The sequence below is a fragment of the Poecilia mexicana genome, unplaced genomic scaffold, assembly GCF_051168715.1.
Source record: "Poecilia mexicana isolate PSO_F unplaced genomic scaffold, ASM5116871v1 scaffold_4, whole genome shotgun sequence".
Classification (NCBI taxonomy): Eukaryota; Metazoa; Chordata; class Actinopteri; order Cyprinodontiformes; family Poeciliidae; genus Poecilia; species Poecilia mexicana.
The window spans coordinates 12,289,700-12,310,948 of record NW_028263373.1 but is presented as its reverse complement, the minus strand read 5'-3'; the positions used below and the strand labels follow the sequence as shown (position 1 = coordinate 12,310,948).

At 38.2% G+C, this 21,249-nt stretch overlaps 2 protein-coding genes across 2 annotated transcripts; both read right to left on the bottom strand.

The window, feature by feature from the left end:
* Window positions 1-1,137: 1,137 nt before the first annotated feature.
* On the bottom strand, window positions 1,138-7,140 carry tax1bp3 (Tax1 (human T-cell leukemia virus type I) binding protein 3). The gene is made up of 4 exons (XM_015007260.2): window positions 6,863-7,140; window positions 5,044-5,163; window positions 3,132-3,209; window positions 1,138-2,980 (listed from the first exon to the last, which is right to left on the bottom strand). The coding sequence occupies exons 1-4, from the start codon at window positions 6,899-6,901 to the stop codon at window positions 2,831-2,833; spliced, it is 387 nt and encodes a 128-aa protein (XP_014862746.1). The 5' UTR covers window positions 6,902-7,140; the 3' UTR covers window positions 1,138-2,830.
* Window positions 7,141-8,178: 1,038 nt separating this feature from the next.
* hsh2d (hematopoietic SH2 domain containing) lies at window positions 8,179-12,589 on the bottom strand. The gene is made up of 5 exons (XM_015006770.2): window positions 12,441-12,589; window positions 10,968-11,057; window positions 10,726-10,891; window positions 10,292-10,552; window positions 8,179-9,630 (listed from the first exon to the last, which is right to left on the bottom strand). Exons 1-5 carry the CDS (start codon window positions 12,563-12,565, stop codon window positions 9,184-9,186), a joined length of 1,089 nt encoding a protein of 362 aa, XP_014862256.2. The 5' UTR covers window positions 12,566-12,589; the 3' UTR covers window positions 8,179-9,183.
* Between the last annotated feature and the right edge of the window lie 8,660 nt (window positions 12,590-21,249).

Sequence of the window (21,249 nt, the reverse complement as noted above, 5' to 3'; positions counted from 1 at the left end):
TTAATTACAAGTGATTTTTATAGAACGTCAATTTAGAAATTTGCCTTAATTCAGTACATTGATAAAGTAATGAACATATAAACAGATCAACCAAAATAAACATGATTATTATACGTAATGCATGTCGATTAAATTACCTCAAACAGTGCGTCTTGTAATGAATTTAGATGCTCATTGCTTCCATTTGTAAACTGTCCATTAGTTACCCGGCAACATGCCACATGTTAACGCCGCAGCATCATGAAGCTGCAAGTCTGAGCTTTGCCTCAGATGTTTGTGCAGCCATGCTATTGTCTCTAAACAGTATGAAGGGCAGAGAAGTGGAATGAAGCATGCTTCCCCATCCCTGAAGTGCACACACACACACACACACACACACACACACACGATGACGGATCGCTCATCAATTATTTCTCAAAGACAGGATTTTGGCTCAGCATCGCCCCAAGTCGACTTTCACCCAAGATGTGGCAGGTGTTACTTTATGAGTATAAACATTATGTAGCAGAGTTAATTCTGTTCTCAGAAAACAAACACCACTGATCAGATTTTTAATAATTACCAATTGAACCCGAATCAAAACAACAGGCATTCAATTAAGTCCTACTTGGGGTTTCACGATATCTCAGATGGCTTCGTTTGGTATAGATTTTCAATATTTAGGAGATGAAAGTGCAAAAAGCTCTGTACATCAAAAAGCCACAGGATGAACAGAAAGGTCGGAGCATAGATCGTTCAGCTTTGAAATGTCAGCTGATTATTCAGACCTGGGACCATAAAAATACTCGAGAGGCAAAAATATACATCATGTTAAATTTGTGTGTTAACAATATCCCACATGTGGAAAAAATACATCAGGGTTGTGCAACGTCATGAGTGGTAGTCTGGAGAAAAAAAAAAAAAGAAAAAAGCAAAACATTGATGAGAAATGTCGTCTTAATTTACCTTGCTAATCCCTCAAGAAAGTCATCTTCTTCAGAGAAATTAGGAATAAAACCTATGCAATAGCTCTCTGTAGTGAACTGATGTGTAAAGTGAGAAAAGTAAAATAAAAAACATTCAGTCTCAGATTCAATTCAGTCTTAAACTGGAAGGTTTAGAGCGAACACTTTAAAGACTTCAAACTTGTACTCAAACTTAATTATTTCAAATTTTTATTACATAAAAATCAAACATCCCAGTGAAAAAAAAGACACACATGCCTGTATTTTAATTAAAAGCAGAACAAAAAAAAATAAACATTGTCAATCAGGGATAAATGATTAGTGAATATAATCGATAATTTGTGTTTTAATGCTAAACTAAATATTAATTAGTAAAAGAATTAAATCTGAACATTATTTTCTGTCAGCTGTGATGTTTAACCCAGAAAACACAAACAAAAGGGAAAACTGGAAACAGTTTATTGTTTTAGGTGCTAGTTTAATATATTTGAACTTGGTTTTGTGTTTTAAAAACATTTCTTGATTTGATTTCAAGAAATGTTGAAATCAAATCAACATTGTATACAATAAATTACTGAAAAACCATGACTGGTGCCATCCAAATATATATGAGATGTATTAAAAATACTGTTTGTGTAAACAACTTCTTTTAGATTTTCAGTCACTTTAATCAGATGTAGAAAGTTGTAGCACTTTATTTGAAGGGGGGGTGAATAAGACTGTCATGACACTGTCATAAACATGACATAACACATGTCATGAACATGAATAAGCCTTCATGAATATTCATGACTGTTGTCATAAAACGTCATTCGGTAAATTATGACACTTTTAATACAAAGTTGACATTATTCAAAATGTCTTTGTTACGACAACTTGACATTAAACAGGAAATCATTACTGTTCAAACTTTACCTTTAATAACATAAAGTTACCTAATTTTTAAAGTGCAATCAGTAATTATTTTATAACAAATTTCTATCAGTAATGATTTCTTGGTTAATATCAAGTTGTCATAACAAAGACATTTTGAATAATGTCAACTTTGTATTAAAAGTGTCATAATTTACCGAATGACGCTTTATGACAACAGTCATAAATATTCATGAAGGCTTATTCATGTTCATGACAGGTGTTATGTCATGTTTATGACGGTGTCATGACAGCCTTATTCAACCCCCTTCAAATAAAGTGTTACCTAGAAAGTTGATCGACTCAAAGCAAGAAAATGACCAGTAAATAATAATAAACCATGATACTTGCACAGCATACTCTATCAGTTAGAAGGAAAAAAATATCATAAACCCTGCATTTTGGCTTTAACTTTGGCGTTTATTTTGGATAGCAGAATATTGGGTCTTTGCTTCAGATAAGAGGAAAACTGATCGTTAAGTGTGATCAATACGATTTAGTTGCAGTACCCGGTATCTGAATGCTAACGAGATTAATTTAACAAACATCAGCTAAATCAGAATGAAGGAATCATTTTGTTTTAACACTCATCAACACAAACAACGTTTCTGCTTTCCAAGCCTTTGTATTTGTTCTGCCAGTGGTCAAAAGTTACAAAAGGTAAACCTGGAATTACATTCGTGTGCTGTAGTATGAAGATCAAACTCACTTCACTGTTCAGGTGATTTCATTTTTTACTGAGTAGGAATGGGTCTTAAAGGGAACGCTAATAAGTTTATAGCAATTGGGATTACATTCGAGCATCAGATAACTCAATGAGTCTCCAAATATAAAATGGATGGACTTGAATCTGTTTGTTTTCTTTGCATTGATGTAGCTTTACAGGCCACAGGGCAGCTGCATTTGGAGACGTCTGTAGCGTTTGTAAAACTACCCGGTCCTTTGCTGTCCTCGCATTGGTCTGTGCAGGCAGATCACTGTCTGGGATGACTCCCCTTTGAATGTTTAACCGCTTCTTCCAGGGACTTCCTGGTTATCAGTAGCCTCACCACATCTTCCCTCTTCTTTGTCAGCTTTTTACGAGCCTGGTCGTGAGTCACCATGGTCATATCCCAGCCGTTCACCTGGCAGGAAGGAAGGAGGTCAGTCTGTTCAAGGTTCAGTCCAGGAAAACTTGCAGCTTTTTTTTTTACAGCTCTCTACTCGCACTTTAAAGTGCCAAACAGCACCATCTTGTGGCTTTTGCATCCAATGATGAGAGTTGCTACTACCCACCTGCATGATTTTGTCTCCTATCCTCAACCCTGCAACTTCTGCTGGTCCTCCTGGAGTTATCCTGGTCACATAGATTCCCTGCAGACCACACACTTCTTTTACACACATTGCTAAATACAGATGATGTTTTCTCTTCTATTTGTGTACAAAGGTTTTTGAGAATTTACTCAAATGATGTAGTGCATTTTACTGAAATAACTGGAGCAGCTCATGTCATATTTACTCTTGCTTTACTTTCAGTTCATAATGGCTCTTCTAAAATAAAATTTATTTCTCACATTTCTCTTCAACATTAACTGGAAAACAGATATTATTGACATAATTAAGTTTTCTCTGACATATCATTACTGTGTATAACCCGACTTCACTGGGTACTTCTGCTCAGCTAGCTGAAAGACAAATTTAACTGTTTGAAAATATTTCCAATTGCACAAAAACATGGAGCATGCATTGAAGTTACTACATTTATCCATCCATAATGTCACATTTTTTATTATTATTATCTGTTAATCACAATAAAAACATCATCATCCAAATCGGAATTTTTTAAATCTTCCAGCCATCACCCAGATGATTTATGGTTGATTATTTGGACAAGATCAGTGAAAAAAGGTGCGATAATAAGAAAAACACAATCAAAGATACAATAAATTCATTTCATCTTTTGCACCGTTTTTATCTTCTCTTTGTAGCACAAACATACTTCTACCATAATTATGCATGTTATTTTGTTGAGTTTCTACAAAAGGATCTAAAGACCTCCCACTAACTGACAACACAAAAACTGATTTCGGGAAGCACCGTTTTAGATTCCTAAAATAAGGAATAAACATTTTTTCAGCTTTGAGTAGAAACAGAAACATGTTTGATTATAAGTTTTGTTTAATGAATCTGAGGTATTTTCACTCAAGGTTTTTGTGATGTGATAATCTTTTCTCAGCTCTGTTTTCTAAGCAAAATATCAACTAGATGATCAATTAGATGATTTATCTGGCGTCTGTAAACAGGATCTAAACAATACCCGGAAATAATTAAGATCAACTCTGTTTTAGTCCTCAGCATCCGTCATATTAAATTCTAACATTGCACCTCAGTTATGTGTGCAGAAATCACTGGAAAAGGACAAAGTCCTCTGCCCTGAATTTCTGCCATTTTTCTAAGCAACAATGTTCTTCAGAAACTCATTTCTTCTTCACATTGTGTTGCAACCTTGTGGTGTCATAGTTGGGTAAGTTATTGTTTATTCACCATCTGCTCTGAACCTGAGCTGCACATTTACCACTGCAGTGGTAAATGTGCACCACTGTACTGAATTTGTGGCAAGACTCGAAAAGTTATGTTTATGAATGCGAGACATTCAATGTGACAATGCACAAATGTTTCAGACTTCAGATGTGAACAGCTGGTAAAGACTAAAAGACTCATAGCTGTAATTGCTCCAAGGTTGGTTCTTTTGTTTTGTTTTACAAAGCACTGCAGGTACACACACTTTAGTTTAAAATACAGACAGAAACCTCCAAGAGCCGCAGATGAACTGCGAGTTAAAGTTATCATTCATCTGTAATAGGATAAGTGGAAGCACATGACTTGTTCTCAAACACTTCCACCAGCTTAGAGAGTTTATGCAATAATCAGGTTGTACATGTGTCTGCATAAACCTGCAGTGCGTCTGTCCATTACTCACATATTTGGGCCTGGCTTGTTCTCACACGAGGCCATGAATAATACGTTCAGGCCTGTTCTTTACGTACAGCTCACCGGTATGTGCCGAGTTAATTAATTTCTTGCCTTTTATGTTATGTTATGTTCCTCTGTAGCATAAAATAATATGCATCTTAGTTTGACTCAAGGTTAACGAGCCATTAGAAGAAACAGACAATAGATACGAGTGCTTAGATGTTTGTTTTCTGACCTTATCCGACTTGTCCTCAGAGAAGGGGTTCTGCCCGGGGTCCTGGTCGATACCGCCTCCGATGCTGAAGCCCAGAATCAGGTTTTCTCCTTGGCGCAGCTTCTGGATTTCAATTCTTTGCTGTTAGAAAACAACCGAATAAAATCAGATATTAAGCAAAACACTCAGCATAAGCTACCAACTTACTGGAAGCTGTTCTGCACATCTGAAATCTTCACGAGTGATCTGGCGTTGTTGCCCAACTGTGTCAATACTGGGCTGTTCAGACATGAGACATAAATCAGCACAAATTGCAGCTGTGCCAGATTTTTTTATTTTTTTCCCCCCACTACTACAAATAAATATTTGTGCAAAATAAAACTTGTTGCTAATTAAAGCGTTCAATATTCCTACACCATCAGGGAGCATTTTCACAACATAAGAGTTGATTATGAGGGACATTTTCTGCCAACTCAAGCCAAAAAAAAAAAAAAAAAAAAGATGGAAACACTAATAAGTTCCCTGTACAGTGACAACCAGCTGCAGACAGATGGACGCGTCTGACTCCAGAGCTCCTCCAACACAAAGGCCGCCTGTGTGTGAGGTGATGAATAATCGTAGAGTCTCTCTAATACAATGAAGTCTAGAGATGACTTCACTGACGCTGTCGATCAGCCAGTGAGTCAGGATTTACAGATAAAAAGCTTCTCCTTTTCAGAGCTTTGCAACCACGGGCAACAACAGCAAATAAAAGAAAACATGTAATTGCAGAAAGAAAGACAGATATGTGTTGCAGCTTATAAATTGGAAATGGTGACCAGAAGATGGAAGCACACCTGAACAACTAGCACTGTGGAGAAGAAAAACAGAGGCTGGACAACAATGTATGTTTATCTTGTCACCAAGCACAATGAGCAGGATGGTAACGGAAAGAAAAGCTTCAAAACTAACAGTACGAAGCTGCAGCAGGAGGCGATTTGGGACAAAAGTATTAATAACTATAATTAGAAGCTACTGTCTGGACAACTGGTTGGTTGTTCAGCAAGCAAGATTAAAACATTTAGAGTTTTCTAAACTCTTCTGGGGCTCTAGCTGGAGCTGGCCAGATGAACCTCAGATCAAACCTGCCAGAAAACTAAAGGCACCAGCCCCCCACAGAACTGCAAGGGTAAAAAACAATGAATCGATGGATATCAGATAATAATTAAAGGATTTTTTGTTCTACAAAGAAGAAGTTAAATACGTGATATGACAAATATGACAAATATTGTAATTATTTTTCCAGTTCTCGAGTTATTTTATCACATTAATGTTAGGAAGAAAAGGGAACATAAAAGTAAGTCGGTAAATTAACCACAGAGAGAACCACTATAGTGAATGATTAATGCTGATCTTCCTAGTTTGCGATACAGTCAAAAAAAAAAAAAAAAAAGCCAAGAATTTAAAAACAACAGATGAAAATAAAATACTGTTATGTTGCGTTCACGGACCAGGAAGAACTCACACACCTAGGGGGTGACGCCCCTGACAGGACATTTTCATACTGTGTGAAAGTAACAGTAAAAAAATAGACTGTTAAAAATAAAAATCGACTACATCTTAGATTATCCAAGTTATCTGGCTGAATGTAAATGAGTAAACTAATATTTAAGCTGAAACAAATGTTCTTATTTTCACCAAACAAAGAAACACAGTAAACAAGAACTACCGTATGATAGTTAATTAGCGCTTATGTTTAAACATATCTACCTAGTTCAATCCCTACTTAACGACAATGTTGGTCAAAAAGATGAACAATAGCGTCCAGTTCAATGAAACACAGTCGCCCTCCTAAACTTACCACAACTGCAGTCACTGGTTGACCGGGGACAAACGACATCGTTTAGCTGTGATTTAACAAAAAAAAAAAAAAGAACGAGCCGAGGAATGTTTAACAAAAGCTTTCGTAAAAGTTTTTAAAATGTGATTTTAGTGGAGAAACAACTTCCCATGAGTTACTAGTAGGGTGATCCCGGGCTGAAAACCAGCGTCTTCCCAGATGACGTAATCTCGCCTCCCAGCAAACTCAGATGTGCGTGTTTCATTCACCCGGGCAGTTAGGGAGGGCGGTGTTAAATGGCTTGGCCGCTGCATTCCTTGCCGCTTCAGAGAGAGAGAGAGGACTGATTAATGTCCTTAAACGGACAACAGGGCTGAGCCTCTAAAAACGAAACCATACTCCTTTAAGTTGCAAAATCAGTCGTCTAAAGTACTGCATTTGACTATATTATGAAGTAATACTATGACCTAGTTATAGTATTATTATTGTTAACATAATAATTATTATTGCTCAATAAACTAACAAAAAGTCAGCATAACTCCCTGTGGATCACATGCTATGAAACTGGTTTAATTATCACATAATCTGTGTCTTAATTTAACTTTTAATAAGCACATGTACCTGTCATACAGACACTAATAATTGTATAATTTTCCTTACTATAAAAAAAAAACACTCGTCCCCAATCTCTCCTCCCAACATTAACAATTTATGTATGTTTTCAATGATCAAATCTGAAATGTTTTATTATGACGAGCAATGACATTTAGGAAAGGGCTAACGACCAATATATTGGATGATGCAGCATAACTCTTGCATCTCCATCATATTGCACTATTGTACTTGCTTCCATGTTTACATGGTTTTCATGCATGTGTGCACATCTATTTGTGTATGTATGTTAGAGTGTACAGAAGCATAGCCAAGGGTAAACTGTGTGAGTAACTGTATGGGAGCTGAACACCTCCCCACAAATTACAGTGTTTGTTTTTTCTTTTTTATTCTGTAAAATTCTCAAATTCTAAAAATAGTCAATCTGCCCAGTAAAATATTGTATAATGAAATGTTCTACTTGCCGAAAGCATCTTCTATGATAAGCCTCTGTTCTTGCAAAGTCCATCTTTAAATTTAGCTGGTGCTGTTCTTCCCAGCTTGATGATGAGTGTAGAACATGTGTTTCCTATTAAACTGGAATGCAGTGGTCTGATCTGTCTTGAAAAATGTAATCTACAAGATCTAAAACTCTGGCAGTTACAAAACACCAAAGCGTATACTGAAAGGCTCTTTGTGTTTAAAAATTAATTACCTACTGCACAGAATTTGCAAATACTGCAATGTGCATCTCTTAAAGTGCTTTATTTGGGTCATTTAATGATATTACATCAAAAGTATAAATGTGAAATAACATGCTTTGCATCCACCAAAGTCTGCATTCAATATACATCAGTAAGTTACAAAGGTACATACTATACATTATATACATATTTCAATTAAAACTGTTTGCAACAACTGTTTTAACTCATTTTATAGCTGTGAAACCAGTATGACCAGTATTCATTTCCTCTCTTCCAGTTGCACCTTTTTGATAACAGATGTTATCAAATATATCACCCATTTGTCTTCTGTAGAACCAAACATTTTTTCACAAGTTTCCGTTGCCGGGATTTGTTACTTCATTGAAGTGTATAACATTCATGAAAAGTTAATGCCTAACGGATAAAAATTGCAGCAGGTTGCCTTTATTTACATGTGTTGTAGGTTGTGTAACAGTGAATCTGACTCTGTTTAAACGGAACAAAAATATATATATTTTTTAAAGCCAAATTAGATCTGGATTAGTTTGGATCATCCGTTTTCAAAGAAAGATGCCACAGTTCCCACTTTGCCTCAGGGAAGGTGCTCATTTTTTGTTGCTGATTTTTAAAATTAAAAACTGCAAACATTAAACAAGTTTCACATCTTGATTAAGCTGAGCAAACAGGATAATTTATTATTTTTTTAAGGTTGACCCAAGTCTCTTAAAGTTATATTTGTACTTACTTAGCACAATGCCAAACAAACGAGCTTGCTTTGAGCTCAAAGGATGAATATGCTGAGTAGTTTTAAGTCCTCATGAAATGTACAACAATACCTGTCCTATCTGACCTGTCAACTGAATGATTAAGGTGGTTTGTGTTGTGGAAACAAAATACATGCCCGCATTTTATTCATCCCCTTTCTACACATCACAAATTTGTCGAGATTTCTTGATCCGGTGATTTCTCCTTACTATCTACTGATGGGGTTGCAGTGTAATTCACAACGCAGTCAATAGGGGGAGCTTTAAAATGAATGCCAGCATCTCAGTAGCCTGGAGCAAATGGTGGAGGCGATCCATACTCCTGAGGTAGCATTTGATCGTTTAGTTTCACATCTATGTGGTGTTGAGGGGGAGCACGAAATGTGAGCTCTCCTGTGATTTCCTGGTATTCGTTTTCCGTGACTTCGCTGCTGTCATTTGGCCCTTGAGTAATCTCTGCATAGACATTTTCCGGTGGGTTGCTCGTCTTCTTCTGGAATTTCTTCTTGAGGCTCTTCAGGTTCACAGCGACCGATGGCCTCAGATCCTGTAACTTCACTGACTGGATGTTGGTGAAGAGTTTTCTCTCGGTGGCTGACGGTGTAGACGAGCTGTCGGATACCATGGTTGTTCTGCTGCAGACCAGGTTTTGCTTTTGGACAACATGATTCCTCAAAGGGACTTCAGGAGGCTGGATCCACGGAGAGCTTTTCCTCACATTTGGCGCTGGCTGCAGATCAGAAACATGAAACGCAAGGCACATGGATTTAGATCTGAAAATCTCACGCATGCCTCTTAAACATGGAGTGCAATAAGTTGGTGATCAGTATCAGGGCCACAAACTGTGGTGTTGGGTTGTTTTAATTATGGAGAGGAACTGAAACATGAAGGTACCCGTTGACCTCCAACATCTAACTTAGCATGCATGTTTTTGGAAGCCACAATACTTGCATGCAAGGTGAGAACATGAAAATGTCACAAAGAAAACCCCCAGCTGGAAGTCAAACCCAGGTGTGAGGCAGTAGTGTTAATAACCTCACCACCCGGCAGCTCAAAACTGCTTTTTGCCCTGCGGACATGTTTGCTTTTGTAACTAAATGTAAAGCAGAAAATGCAAAAGGTTGTTAAAATCCTGGGTTATCTGTGAACAAATTTGTCCATTACATTGTCTGGAGTAAAAACTCATCAGACTAATTTCAACTGTGCTAAATCTCTGGCTTGTACAATATGTAAAACATCCTAAGCATCGGCAAAGGCTGCCTCAATACAAGTTAAAGGGGGACCTAAATGCAATGTAAAGTAAGAAAGAAAATCAAAAATGTATACATAAACATTCTTCTGTTTCCATCTAGGCAGTTTGACCACAAAACAGTCTTTTCTTGTCACGTTACCGAAGCTGGAAGAGGAGCGGCGAAGTGTTGTAAATCTTCCTCCAAACTAGGGTAGAGTCTGTTTGGTTGGCTGTTTGGGAGAAAGAGTGCAGAGTTCCTCAGGTTGTTGGGTCGATGAGGAAGGGCGGGTGGGAGCTCGTTCGCTGGTTGTGGCTGACTCTGGTTGGGCTGCCGGAGGTTATTTGGTAGCACACTGGTGGAGTAGCTTCGGGGTCTTTGGGAGAACAGTAGTTCTGCATAGTCTATGCGGTCAGCTGATGACTAAAATGAGATGAGACAAAGCAGGCACTGATTCACTTCTGGACTTAATTCAACTTCCACACAATTGTTTGCTATTTTTTTTTTATTGAGATATTTTTGCAACATTCATCAAAACCACATCATTTTTGAGCATGCAAATCTGTGCCAAGAACAAGAGACATTTATATTCTTACCTGTCCACAAGCAACTGTGAGCACCTGATTGAAAGGCATGATGGGATTCCGGCGGTGAAAGTCCACCAGGTCCTGCAGACTCCTGTGAGTCCTGTCGTCCCCTACTATGATGTACTGGCCGTTCTCCAGGACATCAATCATGAAATGCCTGCAGTGTTCGTCTTCGCTGAGGTAGGCCCACACAACAGAGTGATGATTTTGACCTCTTACTCAATCGGCACAACAAAGCTGTGAACACTCACCGATATGACAGGGTGTAGCCAACTCTGCTCTCGCTGACTCTGATGAGGAAGTAGCCAGGCGGCTTCTCCGTGAGCCGTTCTTCTGCTGTCCTACACAAATCAGCAGAGACAAAGGTCTCTTTCACACATGCACTTTCAGCTGGAAATGTGTTTTGCGCTGCGCCACTATCGCGTTTTAAATGTTTTCATAGCCACGGAAAATACTTTTGCATAATGACAACATATTCTCTCATTCACAAATTATGGAAAATAAACTGTCCAGAATAATAACTAAATGTAGAAAGACTGTGTTTGTTTTGTTTTGCTTTGAGAAAAGATTTCTTTTAGAATCGTAAGTATCCTGAACTGAGACCCATCCAGTACTGATTAACCCATCATCTATTGTTTAAATTGGGTGTGGGCAGATCTGTTGAGTGCAAAAGATTAACAATTTGTATCACAAGTAAAGGTCAGGACTGAGTAAATATTGCAGCAAAGCTGTGGCAAATAGAACTATTGTTGTTTTTTTAATAGGTCAAGCAGCAGATGTCCTTCCTTTAATTTGCAAACAATCACTGTTCACTTTTATGCTGCACGTACCACAGGTCTGCAACAAGCACAGAACAATGAAAGGAACTAAGAGAAAGAAAGTGAATGACAGAAATGTTGCTGTGCAGTTCTGCGTCTTTCTCTTGTGGATTCTGACGATTTCTGCTTTGCTTGACTCTATAAATACCAATAGCAGTGGGAGTCATGTCTGCGGATGCAGTTATAAGGAAGAGGTACATTTACAGATTGCAGTAACTGAAAACCAGATGCACATTATAACTTTCTAATAAAAATCTAATTGCATTTCAGCTGGTAATTACTTGCACTGGTGCAGCAGGAGGAAACGTCTGCCGGAGGAAATGTTTTGTCACGTCACATCCACCAAATTTAATGCATTTTAATGCGATTTAATATGTTTTTTTTTTCTTCTTCTTTTTTGTTTGTTCCTCTAAAGGATTGTTTCACCTTGCCATCAGCCTTCCTTGTTCCTGCTGAAGAAAGCCACCCCCTACCATAATGCTACCACCACCATGTTTCATGGTGAGGATGGTATGGTAGTTTTAAAGTGGCACTATGTGAAAACATGTTAACACCAGTACAGGAAATAAGTGCTCACCATTAATTCCCTGTTCAGTAATTGGTGAGGATTCAAAACTTGAAGTTTTAAGCAAAGGTTTCATTAATTGGTCTTTTTGCATTTTCTCTTTCTTTAACTTTCTTTAAAAACTGTATGTTTTTTTTTATTATTATTTGATTGTTTTCAAGAAAAATCATTAAAGCTACCTTAAAATAGCTTGCGCTAGTAAGCTATTTTAAGGTTGCAAAAACAAACACTGTGACAATGACATCATTGCTGTGTGTGATTTGTAAAAGCCCAGCTCTCTCTTGTACATTCCTACTGCCGCAGTGGCAGATGGCAGATGGTGATAGACTTTGAAAACTTACTTCCTCGTAATGATCCCATGAAACCAGTCTGGAACCGAGCCGTTCCCGAACACAGACCGGAGCTGGGACTCCGTGAACCAGGTAAAAGGATCCTTCTGACCCTGTGTCGACTGACTCCACTCCATCGTCTTGACAAAAATAAACACATCATGTAGTTCTGTTGTAATGCGCATGCAAAATACTTATTTCACTGACTACCTACACTAGATATGTGTACACAGTGTTCATAAAACCACAAAGTCATTACCCTTCTCGGTATTCGCTGTTCCTTTTTTTTTTTTAAATGCACTGGGAACTTTTTTCCTCTAAAAGATTTTTCACAAAAGCAAACTTTAACTTCTAACCATTTTCATTCAAGCCAAATAAAACATGCTGCTTTTAAAGAGTAAAACATAACTCTGCTACAGTTGATGACAGTGAAGATTGACTCCAGTTCTTTTTTCTTTTTTTTTTTTTTGCTGCGTAAATCTGAGCTCAGAGCAACACAAATGTGACTCACCTTCTCTGATGGCATCAGGGTGAAATGACGCTGCAGAACTCAGTCACCTATCAACACCTGCGTGGGGGCGGAGGCAAAGTCTTCCCGTGACAGCAGCACATTCAGTCACACGTCACACATATTTGGGGAAAAAAAACAAAAAAACACGCAGTGCTTTACATTTGCAAAAATATTTGCAAATTGATTGTATTTTTTTTTTTTCACATTTTTCTCACGCTACAACAGATCAACTAAAGTTTTGCAAAATACGGAAGTAGATAGATTTTAATTATTTATTTATGGAGAAGAAAAATCAAACTCTAAAAGAATACTTTTAGAGTTATGATTTGTCACACATGTTTCGGGAAGAGTCATGTTTGTATCAGCTGTTCACATATACAGAGTGATGCTTCGAATAAAAGCTGAAGTTCAGTCTTTTTTAAAGGAAGAGTGTCAGTGAACATCAATTTATTAAATCTTACCGTTGTCGTGCTGTTAGATAAATCTCCAACAGAATCTCAAGTGTTTAGCAGCTTCCAAACAGGTTTTCTTCTACCATCCATCTCTCCTGTGACCTTTGACCAGCCTCCCCGTGTCTGCTGCAGAAAATCAGCCCAACAGCAGGACTGATTGCACCACTTTGCTTCACTGTTTTTCAGGCTGATATTCGATATCAGTTTTCCACACAGCATTTTGTTTGTTGGGCAAAAGTTAAAGTTTGGTCTCATCTTACCAGAGTACCTTGTACCAGATGTTGCTCTGTTCTGTATGGGGCATGAATCATGTCATAAATGGGATTTCATTTGTCTTTCTTCCACAACAGTTTTCTTCTTGTTGTTCTTCCCTGAAGGCCAGATTTGTGAAGCGCACAACTTGCTGCCCCCTCATCAACTTGCCCCTCTTGAGCCGCTGATCACTGCAGTCCCTCCAGAGGTACAACGGGCCTCTTGGCTGCTTTTCTGATTCAGGCTCTCCTTGCATCGTCTCTCAGTTTAAGAGAGCTGCAGATGTGCCATCCTCTTTCAGTTTTAGGATAATGGGTTTAATGAGTTGCTTAATGTTTAAGATACTGTTGCATGACTTAACACCAGCTATTGAACAACTTTATCCCTGACCTGTCTGCTGTGTTTCTGAATAAATGATGCCTTGTCCTCCAAGTGTAATGTCCTCCAACTCCCAATCCTTTCACTGTACAACTGTATTATTATTGAGTTTAACTTACACTCAGGTTGACTCTATCCAATAATTTATTGACGCCTAAAGGCAGCTGATTGTAGTGAATTTTATTTATGGGCATCAGGGAAAAGGGGCTGACTATAAATGAACACCACAACTTTGAGAATTTTACTCATAAAAATGTAAAAATCCAAATTTGTCTAATCTTCATTCAGTTCCACAATTATGAACTACTCTTCTGGTTAAGCACACATCTCTAGACCATCTACTGATGTTGTAATGCCACACATAGTGGGTGTAAATCCTTTTACAGTGCACTGTTTGTATCCAGATGTCTGTTGCTTGGTCAAACAGAGGGTTAAATCACCTCTAAATGCAATTTATATTTCTGTGGAAGCAGATGTTCTCATGTGTTTAAGATTATGAGGGTAAAAAAAAACAAAAAAAAAAACAATTGAGTGGCTCATGACTTGACTTACACTCCTGTCAGTGTTACATAACCTACCTATAGCTGTTCAAGTCTACAAAGGTGGGAGGTTATGGGAGTGTTTTTAATTTAGCATTGCAGTAAATCTTCAGAGTAATTTTTTTTTCCTGAATCGAAACTTGGACTATGAGGGGCCGTTTAGGACAAAATTTACGTTTTGTCTCTCACACACTACCAAAAAGTCTCGCATACTCCAAAAAAGTTGCCTCGCATACTCAAAAAAATTACGTTTTGTCTCTCACACACTACCAAAAAGTCTCGCATACTCCAAAAAAGTAGCCTCGCATACTCAAAAAAATTACGTTTCGTCTCTCACACACTACCAGAAACTCTCGCACACTCCAAAAATTACGTTTTGTCTCTCACACACTACCAGAAACTCTCGCACACTCAAAAAAAGTAGCCTCGCATACTCAAAAAAATTACGTTTTGTCTCTCACACACTACCAGAAACTCTCGCACACTCCAAAAAAGTAGCCTCGCATACTCCAAAAAATTACGTTTTGTCTCTCACACACTACCAGAAACTCTCGCACACTCAAAAAAAGTAGCCTCGCATACTCAAAAAAATTACGTTTTGTCTCTCACACACTACCAGAAACTCTCGCACACTCCAAAAAAGTAGCCTTGCATACTCCAAAAAATTACGTTTCGTCTCTCACACACTACCAGAAACTCTCGCACACTCCAAAAATTACGTTTCGTCTCTCACACACTACCAGAAACTCTCGCACACTCCAAAAAATTACGTTTCGTCTCTCACACACTACCAGAAACTCTCGCACACTCCAAAAAAATAGCCACGCACACTAAAAAAATACTAAAATGTCACACACACACAAACGTTAACTTTCTCGCACACATACACTGCTACCAGCTCGCACATTCACAAACGTTAACTGTCTCGCACACATACACTAACAGCTCGCACATTCACAAACGTTAACTGTCTCGCACACATACACTAACAGCTCGCACATTCACAAACGTTAACTGTCTCGCACACATACACTAACAGCTCGCACATTCACAAACGTTAACTGTCTCGCACACATACACTGCTACCAGCTCGCACATTCACAAACGTTAACTGTCTCGCTCACATACACTAACAGCTCGCACATTCACAAACGTTAACTGTCTCGCACACATACACTGCTACCAGCTCGCACACACACACACACAGACGTTTATCTCTCACATACACAAGACTAAAGTTGAACACACAGTACTAAGACTCGTTTTTTGAATGTGTGAGAGCGAGACTTTTTTTGAATGTGTGAGAGCGAAACTCTTTTTGAATGTGTGAGAGCGAGACTTTTTTTGAATGTGTGAGAGTTGTCACGGAAGAGGCGGGGCATAATTTTTGGATCAAACTGCGCATGCGTAGATCCTAAACCTTAAGTTTCGATTGTTGACTCACTGTATGTTCTATTACTTAGTATATTTGTGCTATATATATTTTAAATATATATAGAACGTTTAACTTTCTTGTAGATTAAATGTGCTATAGAAATAAATGAATTTGATTGATTGATTAAAAATAGCAAAATTGCTGTAGTACAATCTGTCCACTGGGTGCCAGCATTACAGGAATTATTAAGAGGTCTTGTGAGAAATTCTGTTCCCCCGTGAAAATCTGTTCCCCCTGTGACGGGAGCGCGCATTGCAGCCAGAGACGTGGATCCGGTGAATCTGACCATTTTCACGGCGCTTCTGATCGATTTCTCGGTAAAAACTACTCATATGATCATGTCAATGTGTAACTTTCAGTTTAATCGGCAGCTATCAAAATAAAAATACATACATAAATAAACGAGGTCCGGTGTGGAGGTCTTTTTTCGCTGTTTTGTGTTATTTTGAAAGCGAAGAAAATCGATCTTTTTTCAGCTTTTGTCTCGTAAGCCTGACAAATAAAAGTCAGTCAACAAACACAGGTTCCCAACACATAGTGTGCATTTATAATTTTTCATTTCTGATGAAGGAGGAAGGAGATTAATATACCTGCAAGATCTTTTACTTTGTTTTCAAAATATTTGCACTATGTTTGACATTTGTCCTTAACATAGTTTAATATAAGGTAGCTATTGAAAGATAGTTTCAATATATTTATATATATTTAAAAACACAAATATACTAAGTAATACAACATACAGTGAGTCAAAAATGGAAAATTATAGTTTAGGATCTACGCATGCGCAGTTTGATCCAAAAATTATGCCCCGCCTCTTCCGTGACAACTCTCACACATTCAAAAAAAGTCTCGCTCTCACACATTCAAAAAGAGTTTCGCTCTCACACATTCAAAAAAAGTCTCGCTCTCACACATTCAAAAAACGAGTCTTAGTACTGTGTGTTCAACTTTAGTCTTGTGTATGTGAGAGATAAACGTCTGTGTGTGTGTGTGTGTGCGAGCTGGTAGCAGTGTATGTGTGCGAGACAGTTAACGTTTGTGAATGTGCGAGCTGTTAGTGTATGTGAGCGAGACAGTTAACGTTTGTGAATGTGCGAGCTGTTAGTGTATGTGTGCGAGACAGTTAACGTTTGTGAATGTGCGAGCTGGTAGCAGTGTATGTGTGCGAGACAGTTAACGTTTGTGAATGTGCGAGCTGTTAGTGTATGTGTGCGAGACAGTTAACGTTTGTGAATGTGCGAGCTGTTAGTGTATGTGTGCGAGACAGTTAACGTTTGTGAATGTGCGAGCTGTTAGTGTATGTGTGCGAGACAGTTAACGTTTGTGAATGTGCGAGCTGTTAGTGTATGTGTGCGAGACAGTTAACGTTTGTGAATGTGCGAGCTGGTAGCAGTGTATGTGTGCGAGACAGTTAACGTTTGTGAATGTGCGAGCTGTTAGTGTATGTGTGCGAGACAGTTAACGTTTGTGAATGTGCGAGCTGTTAGTGTATGTGTGCGAGACAGTTAACGTTTGTGAATGTGCGAGCTGTTAGTGTATGTGTGCGAGACAGTTAACGTTTGTGAATGTGCGAGCTGGTAGCAGTGTATGTGTGCGAGACAGTTAACGTTTGTGTGTGTGTGACATTTTAGTATTTTTTTTAGTGTGCGTGGCTATTTTTTTGGAGTGTGCGAGAGTTTCTGGTAGTGTGTGAGAGACGAAACGTAATTTTTTGGAGTGTGCGAGAGTTTCTGGTAGTGTGTGAGAGACGAAACGTAATTTTTTGGAGTATGCGAGGCTACTTTTTTGGAGTGTGCGAGAGTTTCTGGTAGTGTGTGAGAGACGAAACGTAATTTTTGGAGTATGCGAGGCTACTTTTTTGGAGTGTGCGAGAGTTTCTGGTAGTGTGTGAGAGACGAAACGTAATTTTTGGAGTGTGCGAGAGTTTCTGGTAGTGTGTGAGAGACGAAACGTAATTTTTTTGAGTATGCAAGGCAACTTTTTTGGAGTATGCGAGAGTTTCTGGTAGTGTGTGAGAGACGAAACGTAATTTTTTTGAGTATGCGAGGCTACTTTTTTGGAGTATCCGAGACTTTTTGGTAGTGTGTGAGAGACAAAACGTAATTTTTTTGAGTATGCGAGGAAACTTTTTTGGAGTATGCGAGACTTTTTGGTAGTGTGTGAGAGACAAAACGTAAATTTTGTCCTAAACGGCCCCTCATATTGGACGATGACCCTGAAGCTGCAATAAAGCAACGATCCATCACAAACTGCCAGCATCTGGAGCCTGAGTTGTATCAGTCTTCATTTATTGTTCTGGCTTTGCCAGGAGCCAGATAGTGATGTCAGAACAAGCTGGATTTTGTGCAAATCTTGAAGGTCAGCTCTGACTCACAACACACAAAACCCCACCTTTTGCTGTTTCCAGTTTGAAAGTTCTTGGATTTAATGCAAGAGGAAATTGACCATCCCTACCAGCATTACCAGGAGAGACTTCGAGGAAGATGATAAAATCCCAGTCAACAAATGAATTAGTCTGCTGTGTGCTTTCAGTGACAAATTAACAGCTTTATGATCTGATTCACTGAAATTACACAAAGGCGTTTTCAGAACGGCACTCCAGCATGACAAGTGACTCAGATGATGCCTGAATAAAGGTCAAAGTAGACTAATTTCCCTCTATGACTGTTTGTAAAACCAGAAGTGTCGGACGCCACGGAAGTATTTTTTCGAGGACTCTTCTCCATTTGCGCGTAAATGCACTCTTTACAAGCATTCACACATTTGTTTTCACAAAAAAACGGGAGCCATTTTACTTGATAGATTGAGCTTTGTTTTTGCGTGAATGGAGGGGAAACACAAGTAAAAGCTTTGTCGTAACCTGGTGTTTGTCACTTTGTGATTTCCCTTCACACCTCTGTCCTGCACAAGCAGTTAATATATTTTAAACAAAACAATTGCAGGCTGCAGCTTATAATACACACACATTTGACCTACTTGCAGAAAAAGGAAGTGTACCAGTGGCCAGTTTGTTAGATTAGTTATAGGTGTGTGAAGGTCTCCCTTCAGACAGCTTGTGTTTATTCAGACAGCTTGCCACCACCTGCCAGATATAATACTAATTTTCATAGCACAGCACAGAAATGAAAGTGTGGCAGTCAGCAGTTATGCAGAAACACACAAGTGAAAGTTATGTGTTGCGAAACATCACATTTTATCAAACTCATGCTGTGTGAGCAGTTAGGATTTGCTCCAAAAGCGGTCAGACGCTTTACTGCAGGGTTTTAAATGACAAGGCTAATCTTATTCCAGTTTTGTTAAAAAGTATGCTGTGATGCTTACTCGGGAATTCACTTCCGTTTATTCACACACAGTGCACATGCCAAAACACTAAAACACATGAATAATATAAAAACAAGTACTAAATAGAACAAATGATATGAAAATTTGCACGATAAAAAAATCGTATTCACTTCAAGGAAAGTAGTTTGAACTAGTGTAAGATGTAGATTTTTATTAGTTGCACATGTTTTGTGGAGAATGTGTATTAATAGAGGAGTAAATTAACAGAATAAATTCTTATTACATTGTCTTTAGTAGTCCATCAGAGTAGTCGTATTTAGCTTGCTGCTAACTGTGGAAAATATAGTATGTGATTAAAGTGGGAACAATTGTGTGAGGTATTTAAATGACCCACATTTTCACTCTTGAAAACTGAAAACTTTATAAACTGACAAATTAGTGTTTAAAATCCTTAATATTTGCACAAAACCAAGCAAATACCGGTGCAGAAGGATAAACAAAGTGCAAATTCTACACATTCTTCAGGATCTTATAAGGTTATGAGATCCTGCTTGGGCCTTCAGAAGCTGTCAGGAGGCGAGAGGTGCGGTTCACCTTGGAAACGTTGCCAGGCCATCATCACACGGAAAATCAACTATGAACAAACTCACTTTTACCTGAGGCAATTCAGGGCTACTAATTAACCTGGTGTCCATGCGTTTCATCTGTCGGAGGAAGTGTGAGTACCTGGAGGAACCGACACACGCACATGTCTGGCAGCACTTTCAAATGTGAACCCAAATGAAAAGTGAACCATTAAATGCCATGTTTCTTACTCTGCCATGTTACAACTACAAGCTTCTCACAAAATTGTATATGGTAAACCCAAAGTATCACATGAATGTGTAAGGAAAATGTTGCATGGTTCTTCTTGTTTTAACAACTACTTACAGATCTTCAAAAAATGGCAATGACATATACATTCTGCCTATCTTATCCCTGAAATATCAGTATAAAGGCTGTTTAAAGGCCTCACAGATTTACTGGAGAAAAATAACTAATGATGTAGCATCACAATGATCGAGAGACATAGGGATAAAGTTGTGGAGAAGTTTAAAGCACAATTAAGTTATAAAACATCATGATATTATTGTCCATCGAAACTGACAGGCTGGTCAAACAAACAAGACAGGCAGCTCAGAGTAACTCCATCAACAATTATTGGTAAGTCTTCACAAATACTGCCTCATGGAAGAGGAACAGAAAGATATTGTGGAAATAGAAGCAACAGAAAATCCTGTTTCCTGTTTGCTAGAAGACATTAAAGGGGGAAACAAACTTGGAAGACGATCTTCTGGTCAGATGAGACCAAAATTAGATCTTTTTGTCGACATGCAAAATGCAAAAACTGACATTGCAGATCACCCTGAGCACATCTCCACCAGTGGAGCTTTACACAGAACAATCCAGGAGGCTCCAAACGACTTACAACACAGAGCCACAGCTACAATGGAGTGGCTCAGATCTAACAATGTTCATGTGTTAGTCCCGTCAAAACTCAGCACTGAATCAATTTTACAATCTGTGGATAGAATATGGAAATGCAGCAAAATGTGGTTCTGGTATTTATGGCGTTTTCATTCAAATTTTAATCAAACTTGTCAAATCTTATCTGTAAATGATGTTTGAAAACCAGCATCCTTTCCCTACAGCACAACCAACAAGCATGAATATTGTGTTAATTGATTAAAATCTAACAAAAATAAAAGTTAAGGTGCTGTAATGTGACAAAACTTTTAACTGATTTATTTTATCATAACTGATTTTGTGTATGTTGTCCTTGAAAGAAAAGCGTCACCAGATAAAATGTATTATTAAAATGTAATAAGATTCAAGGTAAAAATACAAGCAAGTTGGGTAACCCGATCCTAGTAAAGTACCTTTTTAAATCGTCGTGAATCACGTTAGTGATTGCCGAGATTGACGCATATCC